We start from the raw sequence: 24,356 nt of genomic DNA on the forward strand, positions 1-24,356 counted from the left end.
CACCTTCTTTCAGTGGACCTCTGACGGATTAACACTATAAATACTGGGAGCAAAATACTAACGTGGAATACTAGGTTCACTAATCACTCGATCTTAACTGTTCAATCAGCTGGATCTCGATGGTTTCGCAACAAATTTTCAAAATTCTTTCGCCAATGTCTATGTCCCAGGACTTCTACGTGAAGTTTAACCGTAGACTAGTGTAACGAATGGAGTCCCACAAATTTGAAGACATTGATCACCATTCCCGAAGACGGAAACATTCTAAATAGAATAGATCTAAAGATATATTTTATACAGGAAATTAACTTGCACATTAGCGCGCCGCATAGTGAGAAAATTGTTTACTACTGTTCTCTATCCTCCTTGACATACTGTACAATAATTTTGCCGAAGACAGTAACCTTTTATATGGCTAGGATAATTATATATTCCATGTGGTCGACCTTACCCTGCATGATATGATTCTTTCATTATTTAGTTTGTTTCAGATTCGTGATAAAACATCATCAAATGAAAAGAAAATTTCGGAAAATTAATGTTATTAGGGAAAGTACTCAACAGATCAATAATCACAAAATTTTTAGCGGACATTTTATACAGTTTTGGATAAATTTTACTTCAAGCTTAGGGTGGTCGTCTAACCCCGTCGTCCCCTATAGTCCCCTATGGTTCATTGACCATATTGATCGTTCCGGCACCACCGGGAGAGCCTGTAGTACGTAAAAATTGTAGTTTTTGACCAAAACATGCGTTTCGGTGACCATTGCCTATATTGGTCACTCCGGAATGACCGGAATATCGCCGGGGGGAACCTGTGAAAGGGGACAATTGAAGTTTTTCTCCAAAACATGCCTTTCGATGGTTCCATCTTCATGGTTTCCACTAAAGGAAGAAGTATTCGTGTTATTTACAGCAGACTGCAGAAGCCATTAGATGTATTCTCTTTTTATGTACAAAAATGGAAGATTTCTCCCAACGCTGCAATGTTCTAGCTAATAGCTGGGACTATTTTTTTTATTGGTTATCAAGCTGGAACTACGGACAGCTTAGTTTTCAAGACTTGACCCATTTAAATAAATTTTGCTTCTATCTTTGACAATACAACAGAAGGACTAGCCTATGTTGGCCGCTTGAACACTGGATTCCGTATGTATTGTTTCAAGATAGTTATAGAAAAAATGCTGTGACGTGTGCGCGTAGATACATCCGCGTAGTAAACCGATTGAATAAGTAAATCCGTTTCGAACGAAATATCTTAATTATGTATGTTACGAAAACCGCGCGAATTCCGAATGCCGTGCGAGACAACCGAAACGAGAAAAAAGGCTTATTATCATTTAAAGAGTGCCACCAAAATAAATGTTATAGCCTATGTTGGCAAGTTGATTAATTTTGGTTTCCTCCCTAGATATTCTACTTATTTACTACTGAGCTTTGTATCAAATTAGTTAATTTAAAGAACGTATCCATCATTTCAAGATTTCGCGACCGCACCGAACAAATTCTATACTACATAAGCTCAAAAGCGTTTAACAAGCTCTACCGAATTGTGTATCACTTCTGCGTAAGCTCCGTAGACGTAGGCGCGTTTAATCCGACAGTCGGCAAAGGTTTAACCTGTACCAACACCGCTTAAGGAACGACCTAGAGTCAGTAAAACCGTTTAGAGCTAAACATCTAAATTACGTAAGATACGAAAATCGCGCAAATTGTGAACGCCACGCGAAACAACCGTAGAGAAAAAAAACAGCTTATTATCACTTAAAGAGTGCCACCAAAATAAATGTGATAGCCTATGTTGGCAAGTTGATTAATTTTGGTTTTCTCCCTAAATATTCTACTTATTTTACTGTTGAGCTTTGTTTCAATTTAGTTATTTTACCCCACGTATCAATCATTTCAAGATTTCGCGACCGTACCGAACAAATTCTATACTACAGAAGCTCAAAAAAAACTTTTGGTGAGCTCTACCGCATTGCGAATCACTTCTGCGTAAGCTCCATAGACGTAGGCGCGTTGATTCCGACAGCCGCGAAAAGTTAAACATGCATCAATACCACATAAGGAAAGATCGATTTTACGTATGGTTTAGTTCATAGATTAACATTGACTGCTGTTTTAAATTTAAGTACTTGAACACTAAGAAATAAGTTAACTCAAATGCGATTAAAATATATAAGAGATTTCGCGTTTGAGAGAATAATATAGTAATCGAGTACAACAAACTCAGGGGAATACAATACCTCCAAAAGTTTAAAAGCTATTAATTGTCACATACCTCTACTTTTACTTATTTCCTAAAAATAACCCCCTCTTTTGGTTAATCTGCTTAATGCGTTTCTTATTAAAGTTCAAGACTAAATAAGAAGATTTATTATACAACTTTAAAGGTTAGTTGCTTCCCCCGCATCCTAATTCTTTTGTTAATCTACTTAATGTCATTAGACTTTCTGAAGTTTCTTATTTAAGTTCATTTGATGATTATGATATCTTATTAGTCTAATTTAATAAATTATTAAAAGCTCTAATTCACCTAATCAATCGTAACCCATGCTTTATTAAGTATCTGCACTTGTGCTTGTAATCTAAAATTAAACGTGTTTCAAGTACTTATGATTTTGACCTACACCTATTTATTATATCTTAGTTCGACTCAGGTAACACCTTCATGTGACTAAAATGCTTCATTTTGAAGTTAGTTTCCTAGCTGATTTTTAAATTATATAGGGTATATGCTCCAACTACGCTCACACGCTTTCACTATGTCGCACCACAAAAATACGTATGAGAAGCACGCCACAGTGGAAATCTCGAGCTATAGTTCAAACACTTATCCCAAATCAAAATGAAGCACATATATGATTAGTTACAATACCATGTACAATAATGGTGTTTAACATTGTTCCCTGAGTAATACCTCAATGAAAACAACAATGAAAACTTGTCACGCAAATAGAAGGAGCACCATTGGGCACTTTCTTAAATATTTCAATTGTTTTATTCCCTTGCAAACCCAAATAAATCTATCTGCGTAAAAATAAATAAAATAAGAGTGATTTGCGGCAAAACCCGTATACAAACATGTCATGTAAAATTAAGTGCTCCTAGACTGAAAAGTTCGAACGAACGTTTGATTGAGCGGAATTTCGCGTCTAATATAACTCAATTTTATGTCAAAATTGACGCTCGTATAGGTCAGTCTCTGAGCACCTAAATTTAAATTAATTTTTCTAGTGTATAGCCTTCATACATTAAACCTGTAAAAGATTGTTTGTAAAATATGTTCAACAAGTCGATTTTAAAGCGGATGGCACTTTCCCCTATAAAAATGTAACGCAATGATTGTAAAGAATAAATAAACACAGCGATACTCGTAAGATATTCGTTCTCTTACTCACCAAACAACATCTGGTTTTATTCCTCTGACTCATCTCGTAAAAATCCTATAACCAATAGATTCAAGAAAGAACCTTAAGGTGATTCTTTGTAGAGTCCATAAATGGCCACCACGTAGGTTATACATGCACTTTCACTTCTAATTTTCAATTACACACATCTCGGAAATTAATGCTCCATTTCACCAGAAATTGCTACTGCAGTACAACAAACATAAAGTTTCGAAGTGGTTACGAGAATAAGGATCTCACAGCGAAACACCTTAACTAACAAATGAAAATAAAAGTGGCGACGAGAGTGAAATTTCGTACGCGTATCTATGGTTTAAAGCCAACTGGCTACTGAGTGAGAACGAGTAGGAGAATTACCGAATTGTGGCATTGTACGGAAGATTGAGATAGAAGTTTATCAACCCGCATGTTTACGGTAAGGCGAAAAGTTTAGCTTTGTTGGTTTTTTTTGGTAAGACATCAGCACTCAGGGTAAGTAAGGTGACTACAGCGAGAAAATTAATGTTCTATTGATTATAAAAAAAAAGTGTGGTTACCGCAACGGCTGCAGCATAAATGTGCTTAAAGTACCATTTTCTTTATGCTGATGAGGATTTAACGACAAAGAGAGGACAAGGAATTTTAAAGAAAACATGGACAAAACGAGAGTTTATACCGGACAAAGCTTGAAGAAATTCAAAGCAAAGTTAATAAAAGTGTATTTATTTGTTTCTAAGGGCAGGTGTTAAATTGTTGTGATCCAGTTGTATATAACGCAACTGATTAATAGAAGAAAATGCTATTAATTTAAGTAATGAAGTTTGGTTTAATCCTCCTAAAGCTCCAATAATTATTGATAAAATAATAGAAATTAAAAAAAAATATAATTTATATTATATGAAATTTATATTAAAGGAGCCATTTTTTTGTCAAGTTATTAAAATTAAACTAATAATTCAATTTAACCCTTCTTTTAATACTGGAAACCAAAAATGAAAAGGAGCTGCTCCTCTTTTTAATAATAAAGTTGATAAAATTAATAAATCATTAAAGTTATTATTTATTATTCAGTTATTATTAAAAAATAATATTATTAAAATAATTGCCAATAATAAAATTGATGAAGCAAAAGCTTCAGTTAAAAAATATTTTAATCTATTTTCTGAAGTTATTAATTTTTTTTACCTTCATTTATTAAGGGAATAAATGACAGTAAGTTAATTTCTAACCCTATTCATGCTTCTAATCAAGCAAGAATGTTATCCGAGGAAAGAGAGCCACCCTCAATATATTTTGAAAATAATGATTTTTTAATGGTACCTTTCCACGAATCTAGCTTAGCATTCCTATGAAGCATTTTAAAGTTCTGCCCAAGTCCAAGTTAAAGTTCTAAGTCATCCAAAAAACACAAAAAATAAGAGATTCTTATAGGAACAAGGCATCATAAAATAAAGATTTCTGGGACTTTCAAACTCAAGGAAAATGACTATGTGCGCCACAGGTGGCGGTACTACCAACTACGATGCTTTTAAATTGACCGTTAAGTGCTTGTTCGATGAACAACTTGCGCGTGTTATGTCTGTTTGTCTGTGGTTTCGGTATGCATTGTTTTCGTGAAATTTTTCAAACCAATCTGTATAAAATAGTATCAAAATAGATTTTATGATTTCCTTGACTCACATGATTTATATGTTTTGTACCGTGACCTGCCCTAATTCCAAGGAGTTCCTGATACAGTGGGTTTGACAATAACCTTGAATATTTTTATCTAAATAATTATCGCAAACGTTAGCATATCGAGTCATACTCATACATAACAAATTTGACAAATTTTTACACGTAAAAACAAAATATTGATAGAATAAAAACCACGGATTTAGGGCACCGCCGTACTTTTTAGTGTCCTATACCGTGGTTTGCAGTCAACAGCAAAATTGCTTAATAAAGCGTATGTTTTACATTCTGAATCAGTTTAACAAGGCCCTGGGCAACGTTACAAACAGAGGCTGACAAACTGGTCACATGGTCCATGGTCACACTTGTATAGTTGTTGTATAGTGCTCAAAATTATTATACAAATAATGCTCATGCTCATAGTAGGTCATACAAGTGTATCCACCAATCCTCTGCCAAGAAGGAGGGTTACTGAAGCCGCCACCGTTGGTCCTGATCCTGATGACAACGTGACAACTCCTGCGCTCCCGTCGCGCACATCTTCATATCCGCCCGAGTCACCGCCGTTCAGGCGAAGCGGCAAGGAGCGCTTCCTTACAGGAAACTTGAATGATTTTACAGATGAAATTGGTAGCATGGCGGCAACCGCTGTGATGATTCTGAAGCAGAAGCAAGCCGCTTGCAGTAGGGACTTTTCGTCACCAATCGAACGAAAGTACTGGTGATCCCCGCACCCCATCCGAGACACTGAATGGACAACATGGCGATCTGTGGAGAGCTACAATGGACGAGGAATATCAATCTGTCATCGCACATTGTACTTGAGAATTGGTAGAGTTGCCGTCAAACTATAAAACCATCGGGTGTAAATGGTTGTTCAAGACGAAGGAACATGCGAAGGGGAACATTGTGCGTCATAAAGCCAGGCGAGTGGCATAAGTTTGTCGATGTAATGATGCAGGACTTCGACGAGGTCTTTGCTCCTGTCACCAAACAAGTCTCACCACAAGTTGCTATCTCTCTTAACAAGCCGCCGTCGAACGTCAGTGAAACACATGGATGTGAAGACCGCGTCCCTTCATGGACAGTTGGAAGAGCCCATCTTCATGAAGCAGGCGGAATGATACTCCACGGGGAACCCATTCATAGTGTGCTTGATGAAGAAGGGCATATACGGGCTAAAGCAATCCACCCGTGTATGGAACCAGCGGATCGACGAAATGTTTCAAAGAATGGGATTCAAGTCTTCAACAATAGATCCATGTCTGTACATCCGATGTAGGGGGAACTCAAACACGTCACCCAAACTGACGAGGAATTGGCTGCAATTTTCCATAAACTACAGAAGAACTTCGAAGTTGCCAACCTTGGGGACGTGAAGCACTTTCTCGATTTCGAAATCGAGCGAGACTCCAGTGGATTCAAGCTGAACCAACGAAACTACATCTTGAAGCTCGCTGAGAAGCATTGTTTAAAATATGCTAAACCTTCAAAGATTTCTATGTATCCGGGCTACCAACAGCAGACGGAGGAGAAGAATCGACTGCCGAGCAAAGCACAGTACCTCAGTCTGATAGGTGATTTGCTGTACGTGGCAGTTCATTCACGTCCGGACATAGCGGTTAACATATCGATTCTGGTACAGAAGTTGAGTTGTCCAACGCAACTGAATTGGCAGAAAGCGAAAAGGGTGTTGAATATTGAGCCGGGGATCGACAAACACAGGCTTGGTGCTTTTTGCGGATGCTGACTGGGCTGGCAACCATCGCGACCGGAAGTCAAATACCGGTTTCCTGATTTGTTTCGGAGGAGGTATCATAAACTGGGCATCCAGAAAGCAGAGCTGCGTCGCTTTATCTACGCAGGCATAGTTCGTGGTATTGGCAGAAGCATGTCATGAGCTCATTTGGGTGAAGAAGTTGCTAGCTGATTTCAGCGAGGATGTCTTAAAGCCAGTGCCAACATACGAAGACAAGAAGAGCTGCATAAAGTTAGTTAGTAGTGACACATTGAAACTACATATTTCTAAGTTAGGGATGTGCAAGTCAAGAAACATATTAGACTAGAATAGAAGACATCATATCAAGAGGATTGGCAAATGTACCAGAATCCAAGCGACAGATACAAAAGCGCTGCGCTTCAGTAAAGAAGGAAGCAATGAATAGAAAAATGAGCAAATAAACAAACCTTCTTCTGAGGATGTAATCATTGCTATCAAGTTCGTTCGAAGCTATTTACCTTTGAGCGGCAGATGACGCGATTGTACCTGTCTCAGAGCAATCAAATTCCCGGTTATTTCTCGTTTGTTTTTATTCCCCGGTAATTCCCGGTTCTCCGGTTCACTGGCCTCTCTGAGAGCAGAGTTGGTAACGGTCAGTTTGGTCAGTGACGTTTGACGAAAACCAAAAATAAATTGTCGCGGTACAAAAACCATCATTTCCATCCATCCTTCGTCATTGACGAAGAGAAGCCGACAGTAATCCCTTTGAACAAATCCTATCGCATATTTTACCTTCACTTCTCTTTTTTGTATCATGTGTAAAATCTAGAAATTTTGTTCCGATCCCGAACCACTACACTACGGATTCGCGCGAACCGGCCTTCGTGTTCTTTTTATAGACTATAATTATTTTCAGGTTGCAACTCACGATGAACTCGGACGGGTAAAATAAAACTTGAAACGCCCGGACTTATTGACTGTTTACAAAGTCCAGACATTATTTCGCGTTCTGTTTGTTCTACATAGGTTTTCTTACGTAAGTTTGTGTGTGTTAGTGTTCACTGAAGGTAAACGCAAGAGAGGATCAAAAGCAAATACAAACAGTGTAGGGTGGTTCAAAAAACTATTGGAATGATAAGGTGGTTCTAAAAGTTACTGAAATGTAAAAAACAAATACATTTTCTATCTTCGCATTTAACATTCCGGCCGATGGATTATGCTTCATCGGCGCTGGAGTCATATGATGACGGGGATTGCTGCTGGATTGCCCCTGGATCTATCTCCACCGGTAGCAGGCAGAGTTTGCTTACAGCTCTCTTCGTAACTCCGGTACTGGTTCTAACCGAAGCTACACGGACAAACCCATCGTTTCCCGGATGGACGTCGACCATTCTTCCGACGGACCACTTCTGCGGCGGCAGATTTTCATCTCGTAGCAGAACGATGGCACCAAGGACGAGGTTGGTCGTAGCATTCGACCAGCGGTATCGGTTGTGGAGGGTACTAAGGTAATCCTTTTGCCAGCGTTGCCAAAACTGCTGTGACAGGCACTGGACACGTTGCCAGCGGGATAGGCGGTTTTCTGGAACATCTTGCAGGCTGGGCTCCGGAATAGCATTGAGCGGCCTTCCCACTAGGAAGTGTCCTGGAGTTAAGGGTTGCAAGTCTTGTGGGTCTTCTGACATAGCGGTTATTGGTCTTGAATTTAACGCTGCCTCAACTTGGATGAGGGCGGTTCTGAATTCAGTTTCTGTCAGCATAGCGTTTCCGATGATACGGCGGAGATGGAACTTCATTGATTTCACTGCCGCTTCCCAGATTCCGCCTAGCGACGGCGATCTGGGAGGAATGAAGTGGAATTCGATATTACTCGCAGCGCACTCACGAGCTACGACGTCTTTATGCTGCTGAGAAACGAATAGTGTGCGAAGATCTGCTAACTCACGTTGAGCTCCTACAAAATTGCGACCATTGTCACAGTATATGTTGCTGGGCTTGCCACGTCTTCCAGTGAAACGGTGCAAGCTTGCGATGAATGCCTCCGATGTCAAATCAGGAACAAGGTCAAGGTGTACCGCCTTGACGGCCAGGCACACGTATACCGCTACGTACGCCTTGACAGGAGCTGCTCTTTTGTTGGGTGCTCGAAGGATAATTGGGCCGGCAAAGTCAACCCCGACATTCTCGAACAGGAATGATCTGATTACTCGTACCGGTGGGAGATTTCCCATTAGTTGCTCCAACGACTTCGGGGAGGCACGAGTGCAGACAACACAGCGATGCACGGTGGTACTGGCAAGATTCCGGTTATTCAGTGGCCAGAAGCGACGACGCAGAGATGAAAGAAGAAGATTCGGGCCACCGTGAAGCGTTTTAAGGTGCTTGAGAGAGACGATCATTTTGGTGAGACGATGGTTTGCAGGCAGTACCATGGGGTGCCGTTTGTCAATGGCGAGGGCAGAATGATGAAGCCGGTCGCCAACTCGGATCAATGCATCGACGAGTTTCGGATTCAGGAAACGTAACTTGGATTTCTTGCTTACGGCTTCGTTTCGTGCGAGTTGCTTCATTTCCGAACTGAACGCGTCTTCTTGCACGACTTATGAGACCGAGTAACGCACGATCGATTTCCGACGCCGATAACGGACCGGTTACACGTTCACTCTTCACCCGACGAGTATTCTCACGAAAACGGTGCCACCACGCGCACACACGAATGACAGGGGTGCGGCTTGAATAGCGATTGATGATGTCTTCTGGCTCTGTAAAGACAGGCAGCGCCACAACTTTCCGTAATTCTGGATCTTCGCGATTCTGTTTATGCGACACGTACTTCGGCGGCCACGGTTCACTTAACGATCTGACTCATATGGGTCCATTCCAACATAGAGTATTTGCGACTAAATTATCTAGGCTGGTTCCTCTCGACAACAGGTCAGCAGAGTTTTCGTCGGAGGGTATGTGACGCCAGGAGGCTGAAGCGGTCAACTCCTGAATTTCCGCTACTCTGTTGCTGACGAAAGTCTTCCAGGTCGACGGCGGAGCAGAGATCCAATCTAGCGTTATGGTCGAATCTGTCCAAAGATAAACTGGAGCCACGAGTGAGGTGCTCTTTACAACTTGAGCCACGAGATGCGCTAGGAGTAGCGCGGCGGAGAGCTCCAGTCTCGGTATTGACTTGCTACTGAGTGGAGCTATACGCGACTTGGCCGTTAGCAATTGGACATAGCATTGGCCATTCGCGTCGACCGACCTTATATACACACAGGCTCCATATGCCTGCAGGGAGGCGTCGCTGAACACATATATTTCTAACCTTTGGTGCGGTGAGAACATATCCAACCGCGGAATGCGAGACCTTCTAGGTGACGTATATCTCGCTGATACGACGTTCATTCTTCCACGAACTTCGCTGGAAGTGGTGTATCCCATTCTAGTTGACACTTCCAGAGGGCTTGTATTATGATTGTCGTTGGAACCGGTAAAGAGGTTATCCACATAAAAAATCCTTTCGAGTAATTCCTGCTGCGTGCGGGAATCGGTTTTCTTCGTCTGTGGCTAGCTGTTGCAATACGCGAGTTGCCAGGAAAGGCGAGTTGTTCAAGCCGTATCTAATGGTAAGTAACTGGTACACTTTCAAACGGAGCTCCGGGTCACAATATGCGCTGCAACGGTTGATCCAAAAGGTGGACCAGTATCTGTCTGAACATCTTCTCAATGTCAGCGGTGACGACGAAACGATACAATCGGAATCGTAGTACTATTTCCACTAGCATTTCCTGAATTGTGGGACCAGGAATCATAACGTCGTTAAGTGCCAATCCCGAACGGGATTTACAGAATGCGTCAAACACGGTTCTGAGTTTGGTGGTTGTACTCTCAGGTTTCAAGACCCCGTGATGGTCTGATGTTCAGTTCCTCCTCTGCAACTTCACGCATGTGCCCCATTTCGATGCATTGGGCGATGAAATCATGATACAGCTTCCTTTTCTATGAATCCGACATGAGAGAACGTTCCAACGAATAGAAGCGTCTAGTGGCCGGGTACATGTTGTGATCCAACTGAGGAACGAGTTCTTCACGCATTGGTAGCCTGACTACGTATCGGCCTTCCGGTGTCCGTGTGGTGTTGGCCAGGAAGTGCTCCTCACAAAACATATCCGAGGCTGACCAACCCTTGGTATCATGGACGGTTTCCAGCTCCCAAAACTTTCGAAGCATTTCTTCTACACGAACTGCACTACTCATTAGGCAGGAACGAGGGTCAGCATGATCGTGGCCTCGAATAATGCAAGGACTTGACACGACCCATCCGAGAACAGAATTCTGCAAAACCGGTAACTGCTCACAAAGCTGGATACGACCTTAGCGGAGGGTATCGAAGAAGAATTGAGCTCCTAAGATTAGGTCAATTTCATTCGACACATGGAATGTTGGATCAGCAAGTCGCACTGTTTCAGGAATCTGCAATTTCTGTATGTTTTTTGTTAATTCTGGCATCTTGATGGCGAGAGAGGGTAGAACTAGAAGTTGTGGAACAGGATTTGGAGCAGAGGATTGTGAAACAAGAGCAACATATCCACTGGCTTGAGGACCAGGAGAGGGCTGTTGTATGAACTGTGCCCCATGGAGAAGAGTATGATGTTTCTACGGACAGCGGTTGCACGGTTTGCTCTGACAGGACTTGGCAAAGTGATCTGTGCTACGGAGGCAATTGGAACATAGCTTCTTCAACTTCACGAACTCGAATCGTTGCTGTTCAGATAGCTTCTGGAAATCAGGGCAATGGTACAGGAAGTGACTCTGGATGCATTTTTCACACCTCCTGGAAGATTCCTTAGTTTGGGAGGAGGATGAGGAGCTGAAATGCACTGCGGGCTTCGTTGGCTTCACCTTTGGATCACGATTTCGACTGGAACCAGGGGACGGATTAACACACTGCAGAACTCTGGCATAATTCTGAAGGTAGTTCACCATCGATACATATGTCGGCATATCATCTTCTTCTGCTTCATTACATGCCACACCACCAATAATATATATATCAACGCCGGTGGTGTAGTGGTAAGCGTGATTACCTCTCACCCCAGCAAGCCTGGGTTCAATCCCAGTCGGCGCCGCCGGGATGTTTTGAGGCATAACATCTCTGATCACGCCTTCCTTCGGATGGGAAGTAAAGCCGTTGGTCCCCGGTTCATGAGTTGATGGGTCGATAGGTAGGGTCCAGGTGTGGGAGCTGCCTTCCTGGCACGTCGGTAGCATTGGTGCTCAGCACGGAAAACAAGATCGACGGAAAAAAACAAACCAAAGGAAAAAAAAAACCAATAATATTATCACTATCCAACCGGGCACAATAGCTTCCCCACTCTGCGTGTGCGGATCCAAACGGGTTGACAACTGGTAAATTAACAACGAATCCCAGGAATCAGTGTCTTTTCCCAATCTGCTGCTCGAATCTATCCACCAAACTGAGTAGCTCATCAGCCGATTTCTTCTTCATACTGGGTACTTCGTACAACGACTTAATATGACACCGAATAAGCTGCCGTTTGTTTTCATAGCGTAACTTCAGTGCTCTCCAGGCATAGCGATATCCGTCCTCGCTTATCGAAATCGAATCAATAAGCCTCGCAGCTTCACCCTGGACTAGCCTCTTAAGGTACTGGAATTTGTCGAAACCGCTAATTTCAACACGATCTCCAATGGCAGAGTTAAAAGCATCGCGAAACACACACCAATCAGCAAGTTTTCCACTGAACCGAGGTAGATTTAATTCAGGAAACCGAATGTGACTGGCGGTTCTGACAGATTGCGTTGGCGGATTGACAGGTTGCGCATTTTGGTTGAGATGTTTCGATAAAAATGCACGCAACGCGTAGTATTTCGTGTCGAACTTCATACGATCCTCTTTGTAGTCATCACCATACGTGACTTCAAGAATGCACAGCGTACGACGATACTCCTTAGCTATCTCTTCAAGTCTATCTGACCATGCTCCTAGCAATTCTGCATGCTGTCCTGTTTTTGCCTCCCTTGCAAGAGTCATCAACCATTCAATTGACTCCCACAAGTGTTCTTTATTTCTCCACAGAAAATCTGCCTCCTTATCACCCTCAATCTTAAACATTTTGATTTTAACGTGGCTCTACACGGTACGCGAATACGGAACGAGTCTCCTTCCCGTGTCAACACACGGTTGAAACGACCGAACCGGGGGAGCGAGACGACAAAAGTGCTATCTCGAGCCGAGCAGGGTTACCAAAACTACAGATAATTCTGTATTTCTACAGATTTTTCAGAGTTTTTAAAACCAAGAATCTGTATTCACAGATTACAGATTTTTAGGATTTAAACAGAAACAGAAAAACAGAAAAAAAATTAAACTTGAGATGATCAAAAACAAAACATTATTTTCAGTTATTTCACCATCACCAACTTATACAGTCAAGATTCCTATAGTACGGATTCGTTCTTGCCGGATTCCTATAGTACGGTTACCCCTGGATTCCTATAGTGCGGTCGATCCGGCATTAACGAATACACGTAGCATATGGGATTTGACCTAATTGGGACCAAACACTGATTGTAGGGTAATTTGAAGAGATAACTTCCTGGTGTCTTCTGAACAGTTATTAAACAGAATATTTGCCACCTTTTGGGAACATTTAGTATCCGGAAAGTCGCAAGTCTGGTCCTGTGGAAGACCCGGAACATCCGTAAAAGTGGTCAATTCATGAATCTGATCCTAGAGCTCCGCGGTTTTTTCGAAACCACTCCTAGACATCTTATCAGAATGAATTCGGAGTTGTGACTGGAATATGGACACTGGAGACCACGGGATGGTCCACCGGAAGATCCGGAACATCCGTAAAAGTGGTCAATTCATGAATCTGGTCTAAGAGCTCAGCAGGTTTTTCGAAATCCCTCCTAGACGTCTTATCAAAATGAATTTGAAATTGTGAGTGGAATATGGACACTGGAGACCACGGGATGGTCCACCGGAAGATCCGGAACATCCGTAAAAGTGGTCAATTCATGCAATTTATCCTAGAGCTCCGTGGTTTTTTCGAAACCTCTCTTAGACGTCTTATCAGAATGAATTGGAAGTTGTGACCAGAATATAGACTCTATGGACTACGGGATGGTCCTCCGAAAGATCCGGAGCATCCGTAAAAGTGGTCAATTCATGAAACTGATCCTAGAGTTCCGTGGTTTTTTCGAAACCTCTCGTAGACGTCTTATCAGAATGAATTTGGAGTTGTTACTGGAATATACACTCCGAGGACTACGGGATGGCCCTCCGGAGGATCCGGAACATCCGAAAAAGTGGTCAATTCATTAAATTGATCCTAGAACTCCACGGTTTTTTTCAAAACCGCTCGTAGACGTCTTATCAGAATGAATTTGGAGTTGTTACTGGAATATACACTCCGCGGACTACGGGATGGTCCTCCGAAACATCCGGAACATCCGTAAAAGTGGTCAATTTATTAAATTGATCCTAGAACTCCACGGTTTTTTCAAAACCGCTCGTAGACGTCTTATCAGAATGAATTTGGAATTGTTACTGGAATATACACTCCGAGGAATACGGGATGGCTCACCGGAAGATCCGGAACATCCGTAAAAGTGGTCAATTCATGCAACTGATCCTAGAGCTCCGTTGTTTTTTTCGAAACCTCTCGTAGACGTCTTATAAGAATGAATTTGGAGTTGTAACCAGAATACAGACTCTGAAGACTACATGATGGTCCTCCGAAAGATTCGGAACATCCGTAAAAGTGGTCAATTCATGAAACAGATTCTAGAGCTCCGTGGTTTTTTGAAAGCACTCATAGACGTCTTATTACAATGAATTAAGATTTGTGACCAGAAAATCGACGCTAGGGACTACGGGATGGTTCACTAAAAGATCCGGAACGTCCGTAAAAGTGGTCAATTCATGAAACTAATCCTAGAACTTCTCGGTTTTTGCGAAACAACTTATAGACATCTTATCAGAATGAATTCGGCGTTGTGACCTGAATATGGCCTCTGTGGACCATGGGATGGTTAACCGGAAGATCCGGAACATCCGTAAAAGTGGTCAATTCATGAAATTGATCCCAGAACTCCGCGGTTTTTTCGAAACAACTTATAGACATCTTATCAGAATGAATTCGGAGTTGTGACCTGAATATGGATACTGGGGACCACGGGATGGTTCACTGGAAGATCCGGAACACCTGTTAAAGTTGTCAATTCATGAAACCGATCCTAGAACTCCGTGGTTTTGTCGAAACCACTTATAGGCGTCTTATCAGAATGAATTCAGAGTTTTGAATGGAATATGGACTCTGGGGACTATGCTATGGTCTTCCGGAAGATCCGGAACATCCGTAAAAGTGGTCAATTCACGAAACAGTTTCTAGAGCTCCGCGCTTAATTCGAACCCACTCATAGACTGGTCGATAATTGAAATTGATCCTAGAGCTCCACGGTTTTTTCGAAACCACTCATAGACGTCTTATCAATATGAATTAGGAGTTGTGACCAGAAAATGGATGCTGGGGGTCACGGGATGGTTTACTAAAAGATCCGGAACATCCGAAAAGTGATCGATTCATGAAACCGATCTTAGAACTCCGTGGTGTATTTGAAACCAGTCATAAACATCGTATCAGAATGAAATCGGAGTTGTGTTTGGAATATGGACTCTGGAGACTACGGGATGGTCCTTTGGAAGATCTTGAACATCCGTAAAAGTGGTCAATGCTTGAAAATGTCTTAGAGCTCTGCGGTTTTTTTTTCGAAACCCTTAACTCAGAGTTGTGACCAGTAAATGGACGTAAAGTATACCATAGTACAATCTGTTAAATATGTTTACTATTTCAATTGCTAAAAAAAATATCAAATTCTCCAAAAAGTGCACAATTCAATGGTCTCTTCAATATTTAGATGGTTATAAGTAGTATGGGTTCCCTTCACCTTTCTAAGTACATGATTGATAAACTTTACATCCGATCCCTTGTGATTGTAAAGATTGTGGCCATGTGTATAGTGCAATCTTGTATTTTGTTATTCAAAAATCAAAAAATATGTGCAATAATTTAGAATCTCGTTTCTAGCGAGTACAATTGGTTTAAAAAATCGACAAAATTGGTAACGTGGACACTAAAAGAAGGTACCGTAAAATGTAGGTAACTTTGATAGAAGAATATAATGATTAAATTTACCTTCTGCACTATTTACCAATTGGAAACATTAGTTCTATTTTGTAGCTTACGGTATAACCTTTGATATGCTATGGAGTTTTTGTATAGTTTGTGTAACATGTTTTACAAATATGTGAAATTTATTTTACAATTTTATAAGATAATTTTCATTCTAATTAGATCATTAACGACTCCAACGAATTCACAATCATCATAACATGAAGAATAGATACATGGCTTATCTATCTCTGGAGGATGTGCTATATAAATAAATATGAATAAGAACTCAATAAGACGATACTTTTAAATGATTTTTTAAATAACATTTTGATGTGATAAATAAAACGTATGACAACTATAACAACATAAAAGATAGTCTCTCGTTAACTTAATTAACGTAACTCCAAAGAAAAATCTACAAGAAGTCAAAAGAAAGAAGTCCAAGAAATCCAAAGAATAATCTTCAAAAAATCAGTTAAAAGTGCCTAGATGCTACTAAAATGCTTAAATACCACCTAGAAATCATCCATGAAAATATATAGAAAAATCATACCAATGAGCGGTTCTAAGAAAACCACACAGTGCTGAGATCAGTTCCATGAATAAAACATTTTAACGGACGTTCTGGATATTCCGGAACACCATCCCATGGACCCATTTTCCAGTAACAACTCCAAATTTATTCTGATGAGACGTCTATGATTCCATGGTCTCAAGGGTCTATTTTCCGATCACAACTACGAATTCATATTTATAAGACGTCTATGAGTGTTTTCGAATAAAAAAACACCGAGCCCTAGGATCAGTTTCACGAATTGTTAACTTTTACGGATGTTTCGGATCTTTCGGAGGGTCCGCTGGTCCCCAGGGTTAATTTTCTGGCAATGACTACAAATGAATTAATTAGACGCCAATGCGTAGTTTTGATAAAAAAAAGTGGAGCTCTAGGCTCACTTTCATGAATTAAACACTTTTACGGCAGCTTCGGATCTTCCTGGTAGACCATCTCGTGGAACCAAGGGTTCTTTTTCCGGTCACAACTCCCATTTTGTTCTGATACGACATCTATGAGGGGTTTCTAAAAATCGAAAAAGCTCTAGGATCAGTTTTATGAATGAACCATTTTAACGGATGATCCGGATCCTTTGGAAGGCCATTCCATGGTCCCTATGGTCAATTTTCCGAACACAACTCCCAATTCATAATAATAAGACGTCAATAAGCTGTTTTGAAAAAAATTGGATCAGTTTCATGAATTGAACACTTTTACGGATGTTCCGGATCTTCCGGTGAACCAATCCGTGTTTTCTACGATTAATATTCCGGTCACAACTTATAACATTCTAATAGGACGTCTTTAAGAGATTTCGAAAAAACCGCGGAGCTCGAGGATCAGTTTCATGGATTTACCACTTTTAAGGATGTTCCGAATCTTCCGGAGGACCATAACGTGGTCCCCAGGGTTCATATTACAGTCACAACTCCAAATTCATTCTAAATAGTCGTCAATGAGAGGTTTCGAAAAATCTGCTGAGCTCTAGGATCAGACTCATGAATTAACCACTTTAACGGATGTTCCGGATCTTCCGGTGGACTATCCCGTGGTCCCCTGTCCCCTGTCTAGGAGTGATTTCGAAAAACCTGCTGAGCTCTAGGACCAGATTCATGAATTGACCACTTTTACGGATGTTCCGGATCTTCCGGTGGACCATACCGTGGTCTCCAGTATCCATATTCCAGTCACAATTTCGAATTCCTTCTGATAAGATGTCTAGGAGTGGTTTCGAAAAATCCGCTGAGCTCTAGGATCAGATTCATGAATTGACCACTTTTACGGATGTTCCGAGTCTTCCGGAGGATCAGGCTCTTGACGTTCCGGATGCTAAATGTTCCCAAAAGGTGGCAAATATTCTGTTTAATAACTTTTCAGAAGACACCAGGAAGTTATCTCTTCAAATTACCCTACAATAAGAGTTTGTCCCCAATTAGCTCTAATCCCATATGCTACGTGTATTCGTTAATGCCGGTTCCTATAGTGCGGTCCCTATTAACCGTACTATAGGAATCTTGACTGTATATCTAAGCATGCTTTTTTTTGCGGAATTAAAAAGGAGAATGAGAACTATCAGAGGTATTCTTTTTTGCAAAACCATAAGCAATTTATGATACATATATTGTTATCTATTTTTTGTCTCTATCAGAAAAATGGCTGAATCACTTTTCAAAGGAAATTTAAAAATTATCATCACAGATATCATCACAGATTTTCTGGACAAAAACTATGATGAAAAGATTTTTTTGGGCAAAAACACAGATTTAGGGGAAGTAAAGCCGTTGGACCTTGGTTCATGAGTTGATGGGTTGAAAGGTAGGGTCCAGGCGTGAGAACTGCCTCCCGGGCGTCGGTAGCATTGGTGCTCAGCACGGAAAACAAATCAATCGTGATCAGAATTGTTATGCCTCAGAACATCCCGGCGGCGCCGACTGGAATTGACCCCAGGCCTGCTGGGGTGAAAGGTAATCACGCTTAACACTACACCACCGGCACCGCTAATATGTTTGTATCATATGAGTGAAAAGTTTATAGAACATTTACAGTAAAATTGCTCAATGTTCAATTGTTAAACTGAGTTAAAATTAATTCAAAGCATCTTAAATAGTTACACTGAGCTTTTTTATGCAAGTTGTTACAGCAGTTTTCGTAGTTCCAGTCTCAAGATCAGTGGTGGCACGAGTACTGGTTTCTAATATGTTTTCCTTGACATTTGATACTTTTCACCTAATCACCAATAAGTGTTCAGGTTCAAAAATTAATTTCTTTTTATTTTGGCTATATTTATTTTTATTACTATTGTTTCTGCATCAGGGGTTGGAAAACTAACAAAACATGCATAAGCATGCTATCAATTGACGTTTGAGAGGTTTGTATGAGCATAAAGCTGGAATAATTTTTCGGCGTTGTGAGTGTGAGTGTGAGTGTGTGAATACGCATGAGTATCTCAAGCGTGAATTTTTTTTGCCGCATTCGCAAGGAGGCTCAATGAATGAGATTTGAGAATGATTTTCCGAACACTGAACGTAGTCAGTGATGGCATAATCATTATCAAATTGATATTTTTCCGGTTTAATACGCTCTCAATATCACGCGTGATATTGGAGCAAAATAGCGTGCTTGATATTGCTTGTACAAGCTCCTTTGATTTTTCCAGACTATTTACAACGTATAAAGTTGAAGCTGAGAGTTTAATCGACGCAAAAATGATTCCGTGGCACCTCGTTTTCTTAGAAAGAGAAGGTATTGGTGTTGACGACGATTTTGTAGCTCTTTACTCCTATGGTAAAATCCATAAGCAAACGTCAGACGGTGCGTGAAATATGGCGGACTTCGTACTATCCTTTCACTCCACCGAAAAATCCTATTAGAAACTGTCAATCTTTTCTAGAAGAGATAATTTTTCGACGGGCACGTCAACGCCAATAATAATGCTATCTCTTTTTTTTTCACTGATGACAGACACGAAGCGACTACAGCCAGCCGTGATGGCAGTTTCGGTTGCGTTAGGGTGTTAAGCAAAAATCATGAAACTCGATCTCACCACAGTGTGAGATTTACAGCTGGTGAGTTTTGTAGTTTTGTTAGCTTGATATTCCGAGCTGCGACATCACGGCTTGCAGTATAAAGAGACGTTGAATAGAGACACGCATAGACTGAAGCAAGAAGAACCAAACGAACCGTCAAACGCTGAACCAAATGAGCAAAGTAAATAAACATTACTGTTCGCTCAATTCACCAGAGAGGAGTATTGTTCTTAGTGATGAAAAAAGTGTTTAATTATTTACACGAAATATTTGATATCTGTTACTTATTTATTTATTATTATTTTTTTTTTCTTTGGTTTGTTTTTTTCCGTCGATCTTGTTTTCCGTGCTGAGCACCAATGCTACCGACGTGCCAGGAAGGCAGCTCCCACACCTGGACCCTACCTATCGACCCATCACATCAACTCATGAACCGGGGACCAACGGCTTTACTTCCCATCCGAAGGAAGGCGTGATCAGTGATGTTATGCCTCAGAACATCCCGGCGGCGCCGACTGGGATTGAACCCAGGCCTGCTGGGGTGAGAGGTAATCACGCTTACCATTACACCACCGGCGCCGTTATTTATTTATTATTGATTCAATTAAATACAACATTAATTAGTGATAACAAACAATCTCGAATCGAAACGTTTTATTTACTTTTATGGTAATAAAAATGATTGCGCTGCAAGCAAAACAGTAATATATGGCAAATGTTGCCGCGCACTTCACTTTTATTCAGTTCCGGCCGAACGTTCAATTTTTTCAACAGCATTGCGGCACCGTATGAAAGTCATTTGAAGCCACTCGAAGAAACGTGGTTGCCAGTGACATTGCCAAAAGATCCCTCGAAAACAGTACTGCTGTTTTGACAGAAATTTTCTTTGCCTCTATCAACGTCTCTGGCAGTATCAAGTACAGTTGTTTGCTTATTGATTTGTAAAGACACACAAAAACAAACTGGCGAGCGGAAAAAAATATCGTGACAATTCTGAACTGTTTTCTGCCAGCTACAGAACAGTTTCGCATAAAGAAGCAGATAAGACCAACCGCGCGACATTTCACGTGATGATTATTCTCTTAGCCATTTAGTTATCCTTCGAGGTTATTCATTGATGGAAAAACCAACCACGCGACATATATTTATGTCATGTAGAATTTTGCAGATTACTGGCTAATTACTACATTTATTTGATGTCTATTTATTGCATGGAATTAAAAGATAAGAATGAATACTAACCAGTGCCGTATTAACGGTAGGGCGAAAGTGGGCTACAGCCATGGCCCAAGTTTAAAGGGGGGCCACGGCTTAAAGACATCAATTAATTCTAGACTTTCGGGTAGGTTTAAAGATCTTGATAAATGATTCAGGGTTTGATCAGGAGACCTACCGAGTGAATGAGAATAAGATACTGGTAATCGGTGCCCTACAGGTCTTGAAACACCCACGTTGGTGAAGTTTGTGATCTTCATTTAACTGAATTCTGTAATTTTTACGTTTACTTAAGTTTCGTTCTAAGTTTTTTCGATGCACTAACACTAGAAAATCGTCTCGTGCTGATAGTTAGCCTGAATTGTAAACTAAAAGTAGATGAGTTGTTATGCTGATTTATTTGATTTTGTAATAATTTGGGAGCAGCTTGAAAAAACGGAGTTTACCTTTTTGATCTGGTGTTGACAAATTTGCTTTCCTCGACATTTTAAAAATTGTCTCAACATGTGAACATGTTTCGTGAACTCATTAACTGTACAAAATAATTAATGACATGCATATGCACTGAAATCGGTTATTCCAAATTTGAGAATTATCATCATGATATTTAACGCAATGATGACCACCAACTGCTCCGTACAGCAGTCAGCTTCAAAATTAAAATTAATGTAAAATTATTTGAGTCATACTATGAACCAGAGTTGTTATCATTTATTACGAAATATTGATTAAAATTGGTATCAACACTTTTATTGACAAATTCGCAAGCATGAGAAGTCGGCTACGAATTTAGTTTAGTAAGATTTAATGACTGTTAGAATAAAATCAGGTTGGTAGAAAATTTCATACTAAAAAAGTTTATCACTATGTTTTAAATGTCATGGAATGTAGAATTTGAAACCAAACAGGAGGCTCCACAATAAAAAAAAATAGATCAGACCCCCAAGGGTAGTAAAGACGGCTCAGATACAAACCACTTATAAGCATAGATGTTAAAATTGTGCGTAAATAAGGGAATTGATAATTTACTGTTACACGCAAGCTTGCAGCTAAAATTTAATTACAATAGACCGTTTGAAAAAAAAATTATATGCCACATTTGTTCTATTCTCCATTTCCACCGTTCGCTTGTAATGTACATAAACACGGCCTGGCTGTTTTGTTTCGCTGTGGAAAATGATTTTGAAAAAAAATGTACTTTTGGCCACCTCTGCTCGAGATAAAACTATGATTAGCCAGAAATTACCTAAAAATCACAAAAAATTACTTGAAGCACCTCTAAATCATCACCGATTTTGCTGAAAATGTTCACAAACGCTCAACTTAAAATGAGAAACAGTCATCTTGGTTGACGGAGCGGTTGCGATTTTCCATGAACACACTCCTTATTTCAAACACTGGAAAATAGGGGAAAAGTTGGCTTCGGCAATACCTTAACCTATTATCGTCAGGGGGTAAACAAAGTCCTAGAGCACTCAAATTTGACCAATAGTTGCTCTGAAACACAATGTATCCACATGCCAAAATTGAGCTCTCAAGGAAGTTGTTTACCCCCCTGACGATAATAGGTTAAGGTATTGCCGAAGCCAACTTTTCCCCTACATGTTGTTATGCAAAAAAGCACAAACAAAGAAAACAATAATGATGATCTTTCAAACAAAACCAAATCAAACAAACACAAGGACACGCCCACTCGAAAAAGACAAACAATCTGTATAGAGTATGGAGATCGGATCTTACCTCTTCAAAAGACTTAAATGCCTAAACAGTGAAAGGCGGCCAAATGAAGATGAGAAAGAATACAAATAAACAGGGTGTAAATAAAACTGATCCAAAACGCACGAGGAATACAAATGAACGATGCAGTAACATTCAAATCTAATCTTATCACTTTAACACAGTGATTAAGAAAAATATCCAACACTTATCTATTGGGCAATCGATTAACGAGAAAAGTTTTTGCATTGCCCACCCCAGAACGGACGAAAGAACGAAAATAAATACCACACTAACTAACCTTCTCTTTTCTACGCAGCTCTTGAAGAACTTCGGCAATCTCCTTCTTCCAACCATCCTGCATCATGTGGAATGATTCGTGAGGTGTTTGCGCAAATCCTGAACGTGCGATAATATCTAAATCTTTTTCGATATCCCTAAACGAGGGTCGCCGATGAGGATCCAATTCCCAGCAGGCTAATTACGTGATGCGGAAAAGAAGGAGAAAAGGTGATTTATTGCACGGAAAACAATTTCCCTTTCCGCAGCTACTACAGAGTCCAGGTTGATGGGGACAGCCAGCAAGTTGTGACACAACAATATAAAGAAGGATACTCACACTTCATTAGCTTTCCCCACGCTTCTGGGCAGGTCTTAGGTATTGGCAGGGCTAGTGTGTTGACAGCTACACCGTAAGCGACCGATAGTGAGTCAAATCCTTTGTACGGCGTCTCGCCGGTTAGCAATTCCCACAGAAGCACACCGTAACTCCAAACATCCGAGGCTCTGAAATAAGTTCACAAACGAATGGGTGAACAAACTTCGAAAATATGTGACCTTCTTATTGACTTACTTCGAGTACGTGCCTGACCTGATAACTTCCGGTGGCATCCACGCGAAGGTACCGGCCGCAGACATTCTGGTTGTTGTATACGCCTCACGTGCAAGACCGAAATCTGTGATCTTAAGGATTTTGTTTTTCAGCTGACCACCGGTTATTGGGTCACATATGAGCACTGTAAATAAAAATTGAAGATGTTTATTAATAGCGGAATTCAGTCGACATTTGATTGATTCATTTGTCTAGAGCCAAAACGATTAAAAATAGCATTTAATGTTGTTAAAGACACAGTTGTTCACAATTAACAGAATTTTAAACAGCAAGATAGTTGGTTTATCTAAGAATACCTGTTAGAGCTAATAATTGAACAGTTTGTACAGGACACATTAACAATAAGCTACACGGTTAAACATTTATTTAAATTATTTATTGATTATTGCCAGCCTGATTTTTTTGTCTTTTTAATAAAATGTTTGATAAAAATTGAAATAAAATAAAATAAGAAATATATTTTACAATGCACTTTCTTACGGGTTAAAATTACGAATAGAGTTAAAATACTGCTTTAATATGGTTTTGTCATTGTAAAGTCCCCAGATAGCATAAGAAAGTACATACTAAATCGTAACAAGGTTTGCTACAACTTGAAATGACATGAAACTACGTACTTGTGAATTCAATCTTGTGCCAATATAAATTGTAAGTATTGTAGCGTTTAAAAAAATTAAAGGTAACTAGGCTAGTTACTAGGTGTATAAATATGTGTATAAATTAATGACAACCACAATGTTCAATATTCATTCGTTAACACAATCTGACAGCGGCGCCGGTGGTTTCTTGTTTTCCGTGCTGAGCAGCAATGCTACCTTATCTTCCATTTAATTCCACTTAACTAATTTTGGTACCTATGAAACATACGTATTTTGACTACAATGTGCAGTCTTCATCAGTGTCATTCCCACCAAAGACTTATCAAAAACCTAACCCCCTTAAGTATTCATCCCCTAGATAAAAATGTCAAGATCACA

At 40.3% G+C, this 24,356-nt stretch overlaps 1 protein-coding gene across 2 annotated transcripts in view; it reads right to left on the bottom strand.

Moving 5' to 3' along the window:
- Positions 1 to 24,356, bottom strand: part of slpr (slipper) — a 77,335-nt gene that overhangs the window by 43,239 nt on the left and 9,740 nt on the right. For both annotated transcript variants that reach the window (XM_065232819.1, XM_065232817.1), the window contains exons 2-4: positions 23,341 to 23,503; positions 23,107 to 23,273; positions 22,789 to 22,964 (exon numbers count right to left, since the gene is read on the bottom strand). In XM_065232819.1, coding sequence (XP_065088891.1) covers positions 22,789 to 22,964; positions 23,107 to 23,273; positions 23,341 to 23,503 — 506 coding nt within the window. The remainder of the gene's footprint in view (positions 1 to 22,788; positions 22,965 to 23,106; positions 23,274 to 23,340; positions 23,504 to 24,356) is intronic.

The sequence above is a fragment of the Ochlerotatus camptorhynchus genome, unplaced genomic scaffold (genome assembly GCF_037179485.1).
Source record: "Ochlerotatus camptorhynchus isolate MF236.1 unplaced genomic scaffold, CSIRO-AGI_Acam_v1.1 ptg000375l, whole genome shotgun sequence".
In the NCBI taxonomy this organism is placed as follows: domain Eukaryota; kingdom Metazoa; phylum Arthropoda; class Insecta; order Diptera; family Culicidae; genus Ochlerotatus; species Ochlerotatus camptorhynchus.